Source organism: Cyprinodon variegatus, unplaced genomic scaffold, assembly GCF_000732505.1.
Source record: "Cyprinodon variegatus isolate N-32 unplaced genomic scaffold, C_variegatus-1.0 Scaffold238, whole genome shotgun sequence".
Lineage (NCBI taxonomy): Eukaryota > Metazoa > Chordata > Actinopteri > Cyprinodontiformes > Cyprinodontidae > Cyprinodon > Cyprinodon variegatus.
Genome location: NW_015150691.1, coordinates 199,189 through 218,354, shown reverse-complemented (window position 1 = coordinate 218,354; position 19,166 = coordinate 199,189). Strand labels below are relative to the sequence as shown.

At 37.2% G+C, this 19,166-nt stretch overlaps 1 protein-coding gene across 1 annotated transcript in view; it reads left to right on the top strand.

Annotated features, from left to right (window-relative positions):
• Positions 1 to 15,096, top strand: part of xylt1 (xylosyltransferase I) — a 119,351-nt gene extending 104,255 nt beyond the window's left edge. The window contains exons 10-11 of the mRNA XM_015381658.1: positions 1,890 to 2,223; positions 9,937 to 15,096. Of these exons, the coding sequence (XP_015237144.1) occupies positions 1,890 to 2,223; positions 9,937 to 10,259 (657 nt within the window). The 3' untranslated portion in view covers positions 10,260 to 15,096. The remainder of the gene's footprint in view (positions 1 to 1,889; positions 2,224 to 9,936) is intronic.
• The last annotated feature ends 4,070 nt before the right edge of the window (positions 15,097 to 19,166 follow it).

The following is a 19,166-nucleotide window of genomic DNA, read 5'->3' as shown; positions in this document are numbered from 1 at the left end:
CTGTTCTGTGGTGCTGGCTTGTAATCTGTGATGGCCTCAATGCCTTGCTAAAGGCTCTGCGCATTCTTACTGTTTCTGAAGTTGGCTATTATCTTGTGTGTGTAGTCCTGTTTTGCTTTCTTGATGCTATGGGACAAGTTAGCTCTTGCTGTCCTGATGACAGATTAATTCCCAGCTATGAAGGCTTTGTCTCTGGCCTTCAGTAGCCTGGGGGCATTGTCTGTCAGCCATTGCTTCCGGTTAGCCCGGGTGATGATGTTCTTTGAGAGTCACATCATTGATGCACTTGGAGATGTAAGAGTATACAGAGTCTGTGTACTCCTCTTTGTCAATCTGGTTGTTGTAAGTGGTTGACTGCTTAAGCATATAATAGGTGTGGAAAGTTGGTTTATAGGGAAAATTTCTGTAGGATGACAATTCAAAGGGCTGTACATGAGAAGAAAAAGAAAAGTACAATGCAATGGCATAAAGTTAACACCCAGAAAATCTAAGTAAGTCATTTAAATGATTAAATTATATTAAAAAAGATAATGCTTGTTAAAAATAAAGAAATGTTGTACTAAAGCTTTATCTAAAAATCTTAGATAGCAGAGTCAAAGGCCACTTTAAATATATATATTTTTTAAAGCCAATGGGGGTTTGAATACTTTTATATTTTCTGGGAGTTTGTTGCAGATTCGTAAAGATTCAGAACTAAATGTTGATTCTGGCTCTAGGTATGCAAAGTAGTTTGGGGCCAGAATTAGAGGTCTAGGTGGTGGATTCACTGACATCATGTGTTTCAAGGTCCTGCTCAGGCATTGGTCCTTTGATCCTGGTGACATTCTTCAGTTGATAAAAGGCCACTAATAGCTGGCTTTATACCCGCTTTGGCAAATATTACCTTCAGTGACATATTTCTAACTCTCAATTTCAGCTGTGAGATGTTGAAAGATTAATTTTGTTTACATCCTCCCTTCCAAAATTCATTAGTTGCCTTCAGCTTCTCATTTGGTTCAAGTCAGCACTTGGTCGAGCAACATGTATACTTTTTGATAATTGTAATGTTGTAGGGTTCAACTTAATTTAAGTTGGATTCATACATTCCTCAAGGAGTGTGTGATGCACATTAGACTCCATTGTGGCTCCCATTCCAGTGAGCTGGTCAGGTCGTACGGGAGCATAGACCCTTAAAACCTTGACACTTTGACCCCCATGCTATGATTTTCTCTGTGATCATATTAAAACTTTATGGTCACTCCTGTAAAGTTCACTCTGGCTTTCCATGTTTGACTTAGAGAGCCCCTCCTTAAACGTCAACCTTTTAAATTCTTTGTTTATATGACTGATTTGGATTAGATAAATTATCACAATCACAGCAACAAGAGCCTGTTGCCTGTACTGGAATGACATTTTAGTATTTAAAGATACTTCGGGCATGCAGGTGGCAAACAGGCCTAGTTTCCAAGAGGTTAAACAGAGAACAACTCCTTCAAAATATAGAATGATTATGTTCTCATCTAGTTTACCTGTGTGTAATTTTAGCACTTTTATAGGAGAACAACTGTGGTCATGGCCATTTTTTGTAGTGGCATTCTGTTTAATACCACTTTATTCTTTGGTGTATATAATTAGTTACTGTTACTTTCAAGCAATAACGTTGATCTACAGGTAATGCCTCTGTTTGCATCTTGACCAGGACATCCTTGTAAAAGAGATTCATAATTTCATTGGATTTCCTGGTAAAACTTGTTAAATGTTAAATTAAGGGAGAAAATAAAACATTTTTTAAAAATAAGTAGACTTTAAAAGTTTGTTAGTTTTATTGTTTCTTTGTAGTACTCTACTTCAGAAAAACACACTGATGTAGGGTATGCACACCTCTCTCATTTCCTTTTTGTTTTTCTCAGATCGGCACAGAGTGGGACGCTAAAGAACGCATGTTCAGAAATATTGGTGGCCTTATGGGTCCTATGGATGAGACAGTGGGCATGCAGAAGTGGAACAAAGGGCCAAACATCACAGTTACTGTGGTCTGGATCGACCCAACTAATGTTATCGCAGCCACCTACGACATCCTGATCGACTCGAGTGCAGAGTTTACCCACTATCGTCCACCACTCAACCAGCCGCTGCGTCCTGGAGTCTGGAACATCCGGATTCTGCATAACTGGAGTCCTGTTGCTGAGATTCGTTTCCTTATCATTCCACTGGCTTATAACAAGCACCAGCCTATAAGACAAGGTCAGAAACACTCAAACCTTCTTTGTTGTAAACATCTCTCACTTGTCCAATTGTGCACTTTCCATCTGTCTGTGTGATTTGATTGAATTGTCTTTATGAAATGCCTATGTTGTGAATTGGCATTATTTAAATTAACTGAATTGGATTGAGCTTATCTCAGCTGGAGGATAACTTAATATCACTCTATGTCTTTTGCAACTTGGATTATATCCAGAAATCTAAATTTTAATTTCTACTCGGTGAGGGAGAACTTTGGTAGCCCTCTTTCAGCCAGTTGACCAGCAGAGTAGCAACAGGATGGGGAGATTGTCCGGTTTTAGTCAAGTAAGAATGCTTTTCAGTATTCTCAATTGTTTCTTTTCAAAAAAATTTTGAACACAAAAACTGTTTCTGCTGTTTTCAGCTTACCGTACAACATTCTAACGGCTGTTTCACAGCCCGAGAAAATTTTAGCTTTTTTTCTACTTCATCATAAAGAGAATTAGTGTGACTAAAGATTTTGAAGTTTTGAAACTTTGATGCCCATAACCTACCTAATCAACAGTCAGTACGTCACCTTTATCCACATCTCTGACATCCCCAGGTAATGAGCCAACTATGTTTAGTCTCTCACTTTGAACCTTCTGTCTGTTAAAGTTGAGCATAGATACATTTTTTATTCCTCCTGTTTTAAGGCTTCAATTTCAAATGTTTCCAAGCTTCTTCCAAACACTATTTTAATAAGATTTATGAAACTGTATGTAAGTTTGATTTTAAACTTCATTGCATGATGGATACCTGTGGTATTTGTCCGTTCACAAAAACACCAGAATCCATTTTGTCCCTGTTATGGTTTTTACGTATTTGGTCCAAATTCAGATCACACTCGGGAGGCAAAGACAGTCAAAGGCATTTATTGAAATACAGACAGGAGATGTTGATGGGGTTCTTTACAGTAAAGAAGTGCCAAGGGAGGACGCGTGAACGGGGCTTGTTCGATCTACGGATGAGAGTGAGTTGGTTAGACAGAGCACAGGGTACCAGAAGCGCGAGAAGGGGGAAAACGCTTACCGCCGAACACGGGGACCTAACCGGGGGGAGACAAGCAGAGAGATGGACCCAGTACGAGACTCCCAGGGATGGCAGCGGTGACTGAGCAGCTGATGGGCGAGCTGGTGGAGCGTAGCGGGGTCCAAGCAGCACGGGTGGTGGGAGAACCATTTTTTGCATTTACTTAATCATATTTAGTTACTTTAACACAATTATTTCATGTTAGCAGGGAAAGACATAAAAAAATGTGTTAAAGTAACTAAATATGATTAAGTAAATGCCAAAAGCGGTTGCATTATTTTTTTTCAGCTGGAGGAACCAGTGGAGTTATGGAGAGATCCTCAGCCCGGTTTGGTAACACCAAGGAGATGTCTGAGTGGAATTCCAGTAGGAGGCGGAGGTAAACTTGTCTAAGGGCAACAGAGAATGAAGCAATGCTTGAAGAGGGATCCAAGGAGTGAGGCAACCTGAGAAACACAGGAAACAAGAATTACAAAGTACACAAGAGCTGTCAGAAGACAGTGGCCAACTGAGGCGTACCCCACTAGGTTAACACTCTAGCATCCTCCAGCTGTCACCGCCGCTTAAGTGCTTCCGAGCAACACTGCCGGATGAACTACAGGTGGTCGCCACGCCCACCTGCAAAACACAGTCACCTGTGGAGAAGGGAGAGAGAAGAGACGGCAGGTATCTGCTTAGCGCTGCATGCTGGGTCATGACAGTCCCCCTCCTGCTTCGGTTATCACATTGTTGTTTAAGATGGGACATATAGCTGTTACAGAAGCAAGAGCTGTCGAGCCCACAGATGAACCAAAATAAACATGGCACCGAAGGAGAGGTAGGCATAGCTGCTGCTACAATACCACAAATTCGTCTTGGAAACAGAAATAGCAAGAGTCTCTCATGGAATCTGCTGCTATTTTATTTGTAGCTGTGATTGGCTTTAAACATACTTAATGTCAATCCTTTCCTCAAACAGATTTGATAGGAGCAGTCACAGATTGATGAGGTGTGGACACTCCTAACATATGCATAACCATGCACATTATCAGTCTGACTTGCCAGGTTAATTTGATTTTAGTGGTTTCTTAGAAATCTACTTTTGAATGCAATGAACTTCATGGTAGTCTGCACTCCTCAACAAGTAATGCGGTAAGAAAACATTTAAAGATTGTATGAAATTAGAGATCAATTAGTGTGAGATTTATGCTCTTCTCTTCTTTCATAGGGAAATTCTTCCAGGAGGAATTATCCTCTTACCTTTTGTCATGGTTCAGATGCGTGCCCCATAAAAACTTTAGTATGAGTTATCATAGACTTTAATGGAGAAAAGTGCTGTGATTATTTCTTATCTCTTATCAATTCTGAACAAATATTTATAATTGATCTCATCTTTAAACATCTTTAAGTCTGAAAGTGAATCACCAATACAGTTTTCTCATACTTTAGTCTGGGGCTGAGAGTAACTTTTCCTTACTTTACTTTACTTAAAATATTAATGTTTGCCATTATTTGTGTGGTGATTTTGGGTTCCACCAGTAATATGTTCACATTCTTTGCTCTCATCCAATGCTTTGATTATTTTACCACGAGTCAGTTTATTAACTCGTACTTAAATGGAGCTTCATGCCACTATGAGGAACTCACTCAAATAGTTTTGTATTTATCATTTCTTTCTCGCTGACACTCACATTGTGTCACTGATGTCGAATCAAGCAGCTTGAATGCTACATTGACCATGAATTAATGCTTGCTCATTTAGGTGTCCCGAGCTTTCCAACAACACACAAACTCACAGACACACAAAGTCGTGTATCTGCAGGGATGCCCTTTCTAATCAAGCATTGGGCTTTTGCAGACCCTAGTTATTTGTCATCAAGTCACCCCTAATAACCCAGCAAGCAGCTCATACATTCTAAACAGACTGTTAAACAACAGTGCACTTACCCCTCTTAAAACAATGACACGATTAAATCAGTCAGTCAGCCTGGGTAAGAAACAAGACTGCAGTGCTTTAATCCATGAGCCACCAGTTTCCCCTGAACGTCACATGAGAGCTGAGCTGCTGACTTTAGTGTAGTCGCATCTTTCATCTCAGCTTTTTTAATGATGCAGATGAACAACAAATAATGTTACATCTGCTGTCCTAAATGTGAGTCTCACACGGGCTGTTTTTCTGTCAGAATTAGTTGCACATTAGCCACAACTAAGCAGCCATGCTCACACCAAAATAAGATAATATAAGAAATGCCTTTAGTGTCACACTGGGGGGAAAGTCGGATGTGACAGTAGCAAGAACACACAGATATAAGACATATAATACCTTATAAAGAGAGCAAGTTTTATGAAAAGAGCAACGATTTAAACATTAAGATGAGCAAAAAAAGAAAATAGGAAAAAATTTAGAGGATATTAGGGAGTTATTAATCAGAAAAGGTGTATTCAGGTTCAAAAAATGCAGGGGAAAAAAGACAGTTTGAACTTGAATTGAACTTTCGATTGTGTCCAACTGCTGGTCTGCCTACACCTAAAATATCAGGTCTGCTTTCACCCACAATAATTTCAACACCTTAACTAAACAAAGCAAAAATATTCTGTGGCTCCGAGCAAAAAAAGATCAGTATCCACAGTAGTCACCAACGGGTTTGTGCTGCTTGCTTTGCAGAAGCACACACCTTTAAATTGCAGATAATGTAGGCCAGGTGCTGAGACAGAGGGAAGCTCTAGTTTTTCTAGTCTTTGGTAAGCAGTCATAGAGGAGCCCTTTTAATGGTATAGAGAGGAGGAGACAAAGTTGCTCCTTCTCTTAATGTTTCTAACAGAGCTGCACAAAATGTCATCTCAGGCTTCATCATCATAATGTCTTTTGAATATGCCTTTTGTAAAGCACAGCTTACAAGGACACCGATATTTCCAGTGTCAAGCGTTTATATTGCTCACATACTTGGATGGACTCACACTGCCCCTTGATGCCCATCTATGATAGATGTAGAGCTCTACTGTCATGTAGATAATGTTTATTAACGAGGGAAGGAAAAAGGAGGAAAATATGGGTTTATTTTATTAGAAGCCACCAATGTCTCTCAATAATATATTCTTTTATAGCAAAGGGCCATCGTTTCTAACTTAATTTCACAAGTCAGAGTCAAACTAAGTAGATGCCGCTTCTTACCCTCTGCATGATCAGCAGTTCTAGCGTATGTCTGTGGTGAATGTGTTTCATGTTCCAATTAATAAAATGGAAAGAAATACAGATGTGATGTACAGGTACATTGTTGTTAAAAACAGACTGAATTAATTTTTCCCCTTTTTAGAATTGTTTTTTGGCTCTAGTGGCCTTTATTTGAAAGTCAATAAACAGGAAAATGGCTTGAGAGAGAGGGTGGAAAGACATGTGGCAAAGGTCAACGAGCCGTGACTCAAAGCCATGGAGTTAGAATCCCGATCTAAGGCCTCTACTCAGTGGTTGAACACTTTACCCCTTCACCACCACAGTGCCCCAACTGATTTTTTTTATTTTTAAATCAACTATTGGTGTTTTAACTTTATATTTTAATGGCCATGGACAGTTAGTCCTTTGTGCCCGCTTTTCTATTTAGTTCAAGCTTCTTATATAGTGTCAGTTTCATAGAAATACTTTATACTCTCATAAAGTCTGGAAAAGTATGGAGTTAAGAAAAATCAATCATCACTGTAGTTCCTGGAGTGATTCTGTTATTTAAAAGATGAAAATTTGAAGTTTCTTTCGTTTTTATAAGACATTTTTTCACATGCTTATGATTTAATTACATCCTTTAATTAACAACATGATAGCTTAAGATTTATTTTGTCACTTGTGAAGTTTAAATAGTAGACAGATATAAATGCTTTATTAACAAAAATATTTCATTAAAAATCTGCCCTGAAAAGATCATCATAACCCTGGAAACCCACATCTAACATGGTTCTTATAAAAATAAAAAGATAAAATGAATGCAGGACACATTTCTTTCAGCACAGTTTTAAGAAGATTGTGGAAAATATATAAATAAATTGAAGTTTTGAAGATGTGAAATCAAAAAGGTTTCTTAGAGGACATGTAACTGTCTGTTTTTAGAGGGGACCCCGTATAATAAAAGTTCATATAAGATAAAAAACTAAATTACTTTAGTTGGTCGTTATTAAAACTCCACTGTCTTTCTTAGAGCATCGAATATTATTATTTAAAGCAGTAGATGAAGGATTCATATATGTTTGTTTCTGAAAGAATAATGTACTGCTGTGTGTTTGTATATTTTTGGTGAAAACTACATCATAGTTTGTATACCTGTGTGTTTTGTAGGCTCTGGTTTTATCTTTTAGTCTTCCTGCTTATAATTTACTGTTATGTCTGGAACCATGTTTCCCCTCCTACATGCATTGCCGGTTAAACTTTATGATGTGGCAACAGTACACACACACACCCACACACGCATTTTTTGCAATGAAGCCAAACACCCCTTTAAAGGTGCATGGCTTTATACCACACAGCAGTACCACAAAGCGAGCCGTCCAATGTGCTGACTGCACGTCGGGTTTGACTGCAACATTCTGTCACAAGAGTGAGAAGAACGCTGATGTCTGCAAACATCTGGGTGCAAAGGGTTTTGGGGTTTTTTTCCTACACAGCCGTGCTCATAAGGGATGGCAGGCCTCCCAGTTAGGAGACCAGTGAGGAATTTAAAGCTTCACTGGGGCTCAGGGTGGAGTGGGTGCATTAAAAGAGAAGCTGTGTTTGGGATTTCATAGCCTTCCTTCCAGGGTTTTACCGTCACGGGAAACAGGAATGAGGGCATGTCTTGGATCTTTCTGTATACACAAATTTGGCATTGCAACAATGTGAAACACCACATCAGAGAAATATTTGAAAGATTGAATGCCAAATTTGAGCCCAAGTAAATTGGAAACCAGTTTGTACTTAAAGCCTGCACCTCCTCACCACACTTCATTTTCCCCACTACATCGTCATTTTTTCAATTCATCAGTGCAATTTGTAGTTTACTTTCTTTTCTGATACTTGTACTGGGAAAAAAATGCAACCATGTTTGGCATTTACGTAATGAAATTTAGTTAAACATATATTTTTTATATTAGTAGGGTGGGACATAAAACAAATATAAATAAGTAGCTGCCAAAAACGGTTGCATTATTTTTTTAGTACATTTAGTACTCTGGTTTTATAAATTATGGTTATAGCTTGTTATTTTTAAAACAATCGGGCCCTGATTGCTCAGTAGCAGAGCAGCAATTGTTTTTTTGCACTGAAACTGGGCTTTAAGAAAGGACCAAAAATTGTTCTTCTTTATCAGATTTTCCCAACCCAAAAATCATTACTCAGCTAATATAGTGACATAATGTCTGCACTGGCACCACATCAGCAGTCCACCACCAAGCTGTTTTGTCTCGTCAGTTCTGGCCTATTGTAAGACAAGTACACCTCTGAACTGTGCTACATTGTGAATGAATAATAACTTAAGGATGCATTCAAGCACACTTTGCACTCTACATACTTAGTGTTAAAATACTTTTAAATAGATTTTCAAATTCTATTATTAAAGATCATCATGACAGTATTTAATACTTTATAAATAACATAACCCCTTTTATTGTATGTAATAATACATTTTGATCAAACCACCCAACTCTCAAGTAATCTCATTTTAAACCTTATTAATAATTAGATGTTTTTGGTCTTTTCAGAGAATTTCACCACTTCTTTATGAATACCCAGTGTTGCAAATGTGTTTTAACTAATGGACTACTCCACTGTAGCTGCTTTGATTAAATACTTTTTTTAAGGAAATAGAAAAATACACTTTTAGGTAAACACACTAAAAAGAAAATGCAGCTCAAACTTAAATGAATAGCTTCAACTGGTAACAAGTATTTGAATTAAGTTTTCCCAAATTAATTTATTTAGGTTTTGACTTACAAACTTATTAAATTAAATTGGAACAACTTGATCCAAATACTTTGTGCACTGAGAGGACAGCAGATTTCATACAATCTAAAGCAAGATCTTATATTTAGTTACCCTATAATACCTATGATAAACTGCTGAGTAAGATCTACTGTATAAGACATTTAAAGATTTAGAAAGGGTTTCATTATCTTGAAGGTATTTCAATAAAGACTATCCAATTTCCAATTTTTATTTGAGTTCACACAACATCACCTTGTTAGGATGTCTGATTTCATCATAAACTTGCTGGCTTGAGGTTTTGAATGTTTTAGCTCTAAAGTCGATAAATATACTTTAAAGTTTCTGCCTAAAATATTTAGATTTCACTAATGTTATCCTCTGTTAAACAAAGCTGCTCTCCTCACTGTCTCCGCAACATCGATCAAACCCACGAGGGAGGAGCAGCTCAGAGTAACTCGTAGATCATTCTGCTCTGCATTCACTGCCAATCGGTCATCTTATATTTACTCATTAAAACGCTCATTTGGATGGCATAAGGGTTTAAATTTCACAATGTCACTGGATCTGTCATTTCTTAACATGTATTTTTTCTTGAATCACTTAATTAGAATTAAATCCCCAGCCCTGAATCTTACATATGTGTTTCTGCTTATGTGTTTTAGGGGAATCAGAACACTGTTAAAAGAATCTGCATTTGCACTACTTATCCTTGACTATGTGTCTTTTTACTCTTTGCTCTTCAGAGGACACACTAAGGCTCCACAATGGGCCAACGAAGAACAGCTACATGGAGCAGAGCTTCCACGGCCTGAACCCGGTGCTCAACATCCCTGTCAGCCTGGCGTATGTGGAGCGAGCCAAGAGGAACGCAGCCCTTACTGGCCAGGAGCTCGAAGGCTGGGTGGATGGCCTTGTTGGAGAGCTATGGGAGGCTGCTGACATCTGTGCTGTTGGCCTCACTGCCTGCCCCGTCATGCAGCCCTGCGCTAAAAGCCCTTGGAGCTCCATGAGCCCAGATCCCAAATCCCACTTGGGAACTCCGCGCAGCGACGGCCGGATAAGGTAGCAACAAGGCCTCCAGCTGGACAGGAGGCCATGACACAGTTTACTTTTATTTATTTGAGGCGCTTATCCCAAGAGAGGGAGAGGAGAAAGCCAATCTTCTGCCCCAGTGACAGGAAGCAAATGAAAAAAGGTGGACTCCTTTAGCGTGCTGTGGGAAGGCTTTCTCAAATGCAAGGGGAAGCATTTCTCTAAACCTCCAATAGAGTTTATTCCTCTTGGGGTTTTGCTGGCTTTGCTGTTTCACTTTCTCAGTGTATTTATTTTTCTTTTCATGGCTGAGGTTTACTGTGATCAAATGTTGCAACTTTGGAGCTTTTTAATGTGCAGCCTTTTAAACTGCGACGCCCTGCCTTAGGGCAGTTTGGCCAAGTGAGTCTGGATTGTCGACGCTGCTGCAACAAGGCCTTAGTTGGAGAACATTCACCGGTAGGTAGCTAAGCACTGAGATTAACCCAGCTCCTAAAACCTTATAAACAATATAAAAAGTCATAACATCCCCGTAAATATATTTAAAAGAGATTTTGTAACACCTCAAAATCAATTACTTAATTAATAAAATTAGGCAACAAATTCTGTCTTTGTAATTTCATCACCCTTCATATCTACAGGCACCCATGGTAAGAATGTGTAGGATGCCTTAATATAAGTACATCTCACAGTAAAAATAAAACTTAGCTAATGTTTTGGAGATTTTTGTTTATTTCTAACCAAACTTTTCACTGTGGATGTTAGCAAGATAAACTCTGGATTTCTTGCAGCCTATCTTTATGTTGCAGTTCAAACTCTTTTAAGCTTTTTTGATGATGCTTTAGCTGTAGATATTTGGGTCATTATAATGGTAAAGGTTTCTCAATAGCAATATTCAAGCTCAATTTTTAGTTCAATGAAAATATTTCTCTCTAATAAAAGAGAAAAATATTACCCATCACTACAAATAAATGTCCAATGGTTACTTATAGCACAAACCACAAATATTAATGATATTAAATAGTAATAATACTTTATTAAGTGTATTTTTGAATAGCAAAGGGGACATGAGAAGAGGGATATTGATTCAATGTTTTTGTAAGCATTCTTCATTTACAATGTAAACAATATTCAGTGCAGGTCTATGGTCTTTTTGTTCTTTAACTGTTTCTTACCCAAATACGACAGCCTGCAGCTTGATTTCCCTGCATAATTTCACGCCTCAGTAGGGGAGGGTCAGACTAAAGTGGCTGTCAGTTGGTGGCTAATATCAGAATGAGTCAGCACTATTCACTATGTTTGGTTCACAAACAAGGTCTCTGACTTTAGCTTATCATAACTCGTAACATAATCAGCATAGCCAACAACAAAATAAAACAATTTGTACAAGTGGGCATTTTGGCTGCAAATGCATAAAAAGAGCAAGGCAAGTTGTAGTTTTGCAAACACCTTAAGAGTTCTGGGATATTATTTTCATAGCACAGCATAGTGTACGAAGTATAAGATCTGAACAGTTGATTTTATATAATGCTGTTTACTATGTCACTGTTGCAGATGTAGAATTTTCAGTGACATGCTGAGATTGGAAAGGTTAAATCTTGCAGCAGGAGCATTAAACAGTTTGAACCTTGATCATTGAGGAGAGCCTCTGCATGTACTGTAGTGGACTGCGTTTCTGCAGCACTGATATGCGAAGTTGTACGCCAACTTGGGACAATGAAAATGGCTGAATTAGGATTAATTCTGCACTAAATAGTATATTTAAAACATTTAAGAATGTCTTTTGAAGGTTGATTATATTTAAATGTTTATTCTAGCAATCATTGTAGAAATGGAACATGAACCATGGATCAACACATATCTTTTATTTAAATTTTCTCTTTCTTACTTCCTATTTATACACCTAAGAACCATTTTTGTTCCTCTCTGGTCAACTTAAAAAAAATAAAATAAAAATCTAATTAAGTTTAACTGCTTTTATAGGTATTTATAACCTGATTGTTTAAGATTTGTTAAAAAATGTACATTTTATTTGCCCCTAAATTATTTTAGTACAGGAAAAGAATAACATGTTAATGCTTTTTAATAACTGATTTACCAGGGTTGCCAATAAATATGTGGGGTGCTGTAAATCACTTATTCCTGCTTTTGAGTGCCTGATTAGGTTTTAGAGCAGTTATATCTGTTTTTTTATATTAAGATTAAAGCCTGTTTAGGAAAAAGGTAATTTTTGGGAACCATTGATTTAAAAAAAAAATGCTGGTAGATATTTCAGTTTATCTTACTTTTTCCATATAGACTAGACTCTTTTTCAAATAGCCAGATGCTATTACAGGCAGTAAACAATAAAATATTAATATTTTGTTCTTGTTTCTCTTAGTTCAAACAACCTCAAACTTGAAACAAAATGACCTTAAGCTAACCTTAAAAGTTTTGTGCTTGTTGAGTTTGTTCCAGTCATTTCACAACACTTAATGTTGTAAATAATTATTAAAAAATCTTCAAAATTCTTAGGGTGGGAGAGGTATTGCTATTTATTTCTAAGTTTATATTAATACTGATATTTTTAGTCAGTGACTAAATAACTGCGACGCTGCCGTGGCAGCATGAGGAGTATTTTTTTGTAAGGAAAGCCGCCTTTATTTACAAAGGCCATCACCCCGAACTTAATATTGTATGTTTTTATGGCCCGCACCTGTGCGTTAGTCTGTGCTGTCCTGTCTGAATAAGACTTTCTTGTCCCGGGTTTCTTAAGTAGTTGTTTGCAGTGTGCATCACAAGAGAAAAGACATACTGATCATTGAGCTAAAAGGTTCCAGAGCGTTTTACATTTTATTGTATTACAACCACAAGCTTGATATTATTATCTCTAATAGACCAACACACTGGAGTGCACAATTCAAATTTTACTTTGTGTTTTTAAAAGCAAGGATTTTAGAAGTCTGGCTTGCATTAGTATGCAGGCCACCTGATTGAAACATTTTTAAAAAACCTTGTGCTGTTACAGCTTTCCATATGTCTCCACCAGTTTTTAACGTCTAAGGTAGAACTATTTTGTCATTGTCTTTTTGAGCATGGCTCAAACTAACCCAGATTAGACATGGAGCATCTCTTAGCATTTTTCAAGTTATTCCACAGATTCCTAATTAGATATAGACTTGAGCTTGTCCTACTGGTAGGAAAAAATACATCATGCAGCCTGTTGTCTTTTTTTTTTTAGATTACTTTGCATTTAGCACCAATTTGATCAAGTCTAACGAACTTCTTTTCTTTTCTTCTGTTACAAAGAAAGGCATTGTCTAAGCATGATGCTACTCCACCATGTGTCACCATGTTGTATTTTGCATATGGTTTTATTTTGGTCTGATCTCACTTGCCTGCACCATTGGCATAAAACCTAAAATGAACTTTTAAAAATGGGTTCTTGTCGATCTTTCAAAATGAGCTGAATTTGCACAGTTTCCCCCCACTTTGTGTTGGTCTAGTACATGATATGCCAAACAAAACATTAGAATTTAATGTTGTAATGTGACAGACTTGGAAAAAGTTTCTGAATCTTGCAAAGGACTACATCTAGTGTAAACAGTGACTAGAAACTGTCTCTACAAAAAACACTCTGGAATATATGTGGCTCAAAGGAGAAACTGTGCTTTTTGGTGTTGTTTCTGAATGGCATTCAATGGTTGTAGTTTTCATGCTGTAACAAAAAAAGTGGAATTTCATATATTGTATCTTTAGTGCAAAAACAACTAATAATTTATTAGACTTGATCTATGGCACCTTGTCAGCTGTGTTCACATTTAAAGTACATTTTCTCTCATCAAGACAATCTCTGGACATTTAAATCGACCTAATCACACCCAGGTTGGCAACTAGACCTGAACGAGGAGTTTGGGCACATATTTGCTTTACCTTGAAATCGGTGTCATCTGAAGCCAATTAGGTTTTCAATCTGTGATTGTCAGCATTGTTTAGTCATCACAGCAGCTAAATGAGAGGTTTTGCACAGTCTAATGAAGAGACATTACTGTTCATTAATGTCAAGTTCACCTTGCCTCTCTGTCAGATGGGAGGATTATAACTGCTGTCCCTCTTTCCCTTTCAAATCTACTCTATTTCTGAGGTTAAACATCACTGATAGTACCACCTTATTCCAAACAGTCGCATTACGCAGTACTTATTATGGTGTAAGCTCAATTAAAGGTTTGACTTAAATGATTTAATTGTAACTAAATGTGAAAGTCATATTTTGTAACAAAGGATTAACAAATGAAGATGTACTGTACATAGGTATTTTGTATGGACATATTGTTTAGAAAGGAAACCATTCTTGTAAATACAGAGGTGATAAATTGACATTTTTAAGAGGTCAAAATGAGTGAATTTAGTGTTTTATCAATGAGAAGACATGACCTGTTTCAGTATTTTGGACTGCTGTGACAGCAACCGTTTCCTTTCGGTGTCCCAGAGAATCCAGATTGTTGTTGTTCTTGCTGGAATGTAACGTTGAGCATCAGTTGCACAAAGTTCTCTGATTCATGATCCCCTACTGTTTTATTCAGAGAGGCTCCCTGTGCCTTAGCTGATTTTTAGAACCTTCTCTGTCCATAAAAGCCAATCTTTTTCTTTTTTTTTTCTTCTTTTTTTTGACCTTATGTGAAGAAAGCCATGAGTCTGTGAAGTGATCCATTGGTACTCTGACACCAAAATGATGTCTGCTGTTGTATATATCATCAGGCCTTCTATTGCTGTTATCAGCTTCTTTTCTTTTCTTTTCTTTCTTTTTTTGTTATTCTCTTTTGAGGAATTTGTTTTGTCGAACTGGCTTGTTTTACTTTTCTCTGACTACTTTTTGGAAATAAAATCTTGCAAAAAAACAGCTCACATGGATGTGTGTTAAATAGTGGTTTTATGGGATTGAGCTACTAATACTGGCAATATACAAATAGTATAGATGGATGGATGGAAGGATGGATACAAACATTTAAATCCACATATTCATTTTTCTGTGATGTAAAAAACAGCTAAGTTGTAAAGAAAAACTAATTTACTACTGGACAGATATACCAAGCTTGATTTGTTCATATGTAATTAACTATGTTTCCTTTTAAGATACAGATTGATAGATGATTAAAAGGGTGGATTTAAGAGTGAGCCTAAAGTTTCATTTAAAAAAAAATGCAACAATGCTGTTCCAGCGCTGTAACGACCTCTAAGATCTGACTGATGCCCTTCAAAATGTTGATTACAGCATAAATACTCTCACACTTGATTAGCAACTCTTAAGAATCTTAGATAAGAAAGAAAGATTAAATATAAATCTGCAATATAATCGATCTAGTCATTTTGATTAAAAGATGGTTTGTTTTAAGGTTTAATAACAGCTATCTTAAAAGCTGAAGGTACATATCCCTATATTAGGGATAGATAGAGGTGGAAATTAGGAGGAATGCTTCCTTAGGGTTGTAGAGCTTTCCTTCAACGTTGCTTCACCTTCCAGAGATGAACCAATCATATTAAGACAGGTACAGATTATGTTATTTTTAATAGATTCCATCTTATTTAGAAAGAATCCTATAAAGTCATCACTGCTAAAACCAAGGGGAATCAGTAGTCCAACAAAGCTTTGGCTGAGTGAGAGTTTGGCAACTGTATTAAAAATAAATCTATGATTATTCTTGTTGTTCTCTATTGATGAGAAGAAAGATGCTGCTTGTTTACAAATAATTTTTATATACACTAAAGCTGTTTTTTTTATCTTTTTTTTTTTTTTTTTTGGATTAAGTTTCCCGCAAATGTGTATAGTCATGACTATTCTGCCTTGTGACTGCCATATTGAGTACTGAACACTTACTGTAGGTTAGCTCTGTGGCTCTTCTCCCTCTGACCAGAATGGATCATTTTCATTTAAATCCCAGTGAGCTTAAACAATACACAGAGAAAATCTGTGTTATTGGATTTTTCCTTTCACAACTGATACACAACCTGTCTTCATACACCGTCTGAAAGATTTTAAAAGCATAGGTGCCAACCGTATTTCACAGCTGGATGGGTTATTGACTCAAAAATATGGCATCTGAAAAACAATAAGATATTGATATGTAAAGCAAAGGTAAGCCACTTTCTGCTGATCATTATGCTTACTTTATGTAAACAGCTAAACACAACTATAATGTCTGTAGCAAAATCTCCAGCTTTTAATATCAATGCACTTTTCCACAATGTGTCTAATCAGTTTATTCTAATGACTTCATTCACCTCACTTGTTTTGAAACTCAACTGATAGAAAATGTACTCTGCACAGATGGCTAATTGGAGTACAAAACTCTTCTAAAAGTCTCTTTCCAGTTTACAATTTAGATAAGGATTACTTCATTTTTCTCTTTAATTGGGATTAATTGTATTCAAGTATTTCAAGATAAATGTTCCTCGGACTATGGTTGTATAGTAAATACACAGGATTTTAAAAGATGGGAAACACCGACTATTTCTTTGGCAGATCGCATAAATTTGATCAGAACGTCTATACTAACCAGGTTTTAAAACATTTTTCAAAGGATTCCGAATATTGTAACAAAATCTGTCTATAGGAACTTGGATAGATAACATATCAAAATTCATATAGAACAACGTTAAACCCCATAATGAAGAGAGAATATTTAGAGGTGCCCAAGACAGCAGGGGCACTGGATCTACCCAATTCTGTTCATTGCTAGTGGGTGGCAAATCTGGTTATGTTGCTGCACTGGAAATATACATATGAAAAGAGTGCAAGTGAATTGTGGATGCAAATGGAATTACTGTCTAGCCAAATGAACAAGCTTACTTCTCCTTTGCCATTGGACTATAAAAAGCTTTTTACAAACCCTGTAGTGGAAAAGAGGTTCGAATAACCACCTCCAAAGGTCTGTCAGTTGCTGTTGCTGCAAAAAGTTCCACTCTGTTTCGCCTCCTCTTCACCTGCATTAAGGTTATCACCCTACCGTCTGCTCTCGCTAAGGAAACAAAGCAAAGGATGCATGCCTCCACCAGAACCCTGAGAGGGATAGTTTCTCTCTGCTGAGTTTTCTTGAAATCGTTAAACTCATCCCTGCCACTTACCTATCTCTCATAAACGCTTTGTTCCTATTGTTGTCACTGAGGCGTTATCTGGAGGATTAATGTTTTTAGAAATGTTTAAATGTTTGTTTCTGTTTGAATTTTCTGGTCCTCAGTCTGTCTGGTCATTATAGCACTTTTAACACCAATCAGATTTAAATCAATGTGCAGCACTGTAAAATAAGCCAAATATAAAATCTGCCAATTTAGTTCAAATCTGTACTCTACTAAAATACGAAATATATTATTAAACAAAAAAAAAAAAAAAAATATATATATATATATATATAAGGTGTATTACACTACAAACATTTATAGTGTTTAGAATGTGTGTTCACCTTTTTCATAAATTAAAAATCGAATTAGTTTGTACGCCAGTAGAATAAAAATCATATTTCTTTTTTTTTGCCTTAAATCTAACCTGACATGGAGATCCAACATTTCAGGTGGTTTGGCCAGTTTCTATATCTTACAGGTCATATAATCCAGTGACAGAGGCTTCACTGAGCATCTTACATACTGAGTCACTGCAGTTAATCCAGATTATACGGTGCAGATGTTCCTCTGTTACTACATGCCTGGGTAATCTAGTCGGAGTGTTTATTAGGACTGCTACCATTGAGGATTTTAGACACACTGAAGGAAAAAGGATTCCCCATCCTAATCCTCAGAGGGGCGGCCTGGTCTACTGCTTTCATTTTCAAATAGGGGTTGCTCTCAGGCACTGAAGGATAAAACTTAATAAGTAGCAACCAGTGCTCTGCCTCTTTGCACATTTGTTCAGAACTACTTAACATTTCTAAATCAACAGCTCTAACCCATTGCTGATCGAGTATGACCTGTGGCACATTACTAAAGCTAACTGTAAACATTTCTTGTACTGAATGTGTCTGTAAAGGAAATATGAGAGAGATTTGCTGCCAGGTTTATCTCTCGATCTTCAGACTGCCAGATGAAAATCATGTGCGCTGACTAATCAGCCAAAAGAATATCCTTTTGGCCATGTAGCCAAGATTCATAATCAGTCGGAAATATAGTGACAGGGCCCCGCACTATCACAGTTATTCTGATGTGCCGTTGATTGTGATGCTTAAGATTGACACAGCTTCCTTCAGCTTTGATGCATTTCTAAGCTTCTCTGATCATATAATAACAATATCTGACATCTAACAATTACTCTTAACCCTGAGTTTGGTTTCATCCTGTTCATCTGGAGACTGTGATTGAGGAAAGATGACAAGTTCAATGCACAAGGCCTCTGGTAAATGTTTTAAATGTCCCTGCATGTGTCCTTTAAAAACCCAACATTATATGAATGCTAATCATTACCAAGGGAAACTACAGCTATAGCCATTTTCCTTTTATCTTGCTTGGTGGTTAGAAAACCCTTGTGCTGAAAACACAATCTTGTTTAAGTTTGTAAATCCTGCTGCTGGAAGGCCATACAATTCATGTGTGGTAACATGGCCTGTTTTTTTTCCTTTTGGAGTTAATTTCATGTCCCTTATTTTTAGGATTTGGGTTTGCTTGTTACATTTTGAAGTTGTTTACTGTTCTTGTTAGATTAACCTTGGGTTGCTGTGTTTTTCTGATTTTGTTTTGGTTTTGAGGTGAAGTTACCACTCACATCTGGAGTGGCCCATTTCAGCGGCACAGGTGTTCTCCATCAGCTAAGCAGCATGCAGACCAGGAAGCCGGTAATAAAAGTAGCTGTGCAGTTGAAGGGGATTGAAGCTGGATCACAGGTGTAGGAGCGGCAGAGTGGGACTGAAAGACTAGTTGCCACGGAGATTCCTCCAACTGGTCGCCGTTGAGGAACAGACGGGTGTTGGAGTGCGAGTGG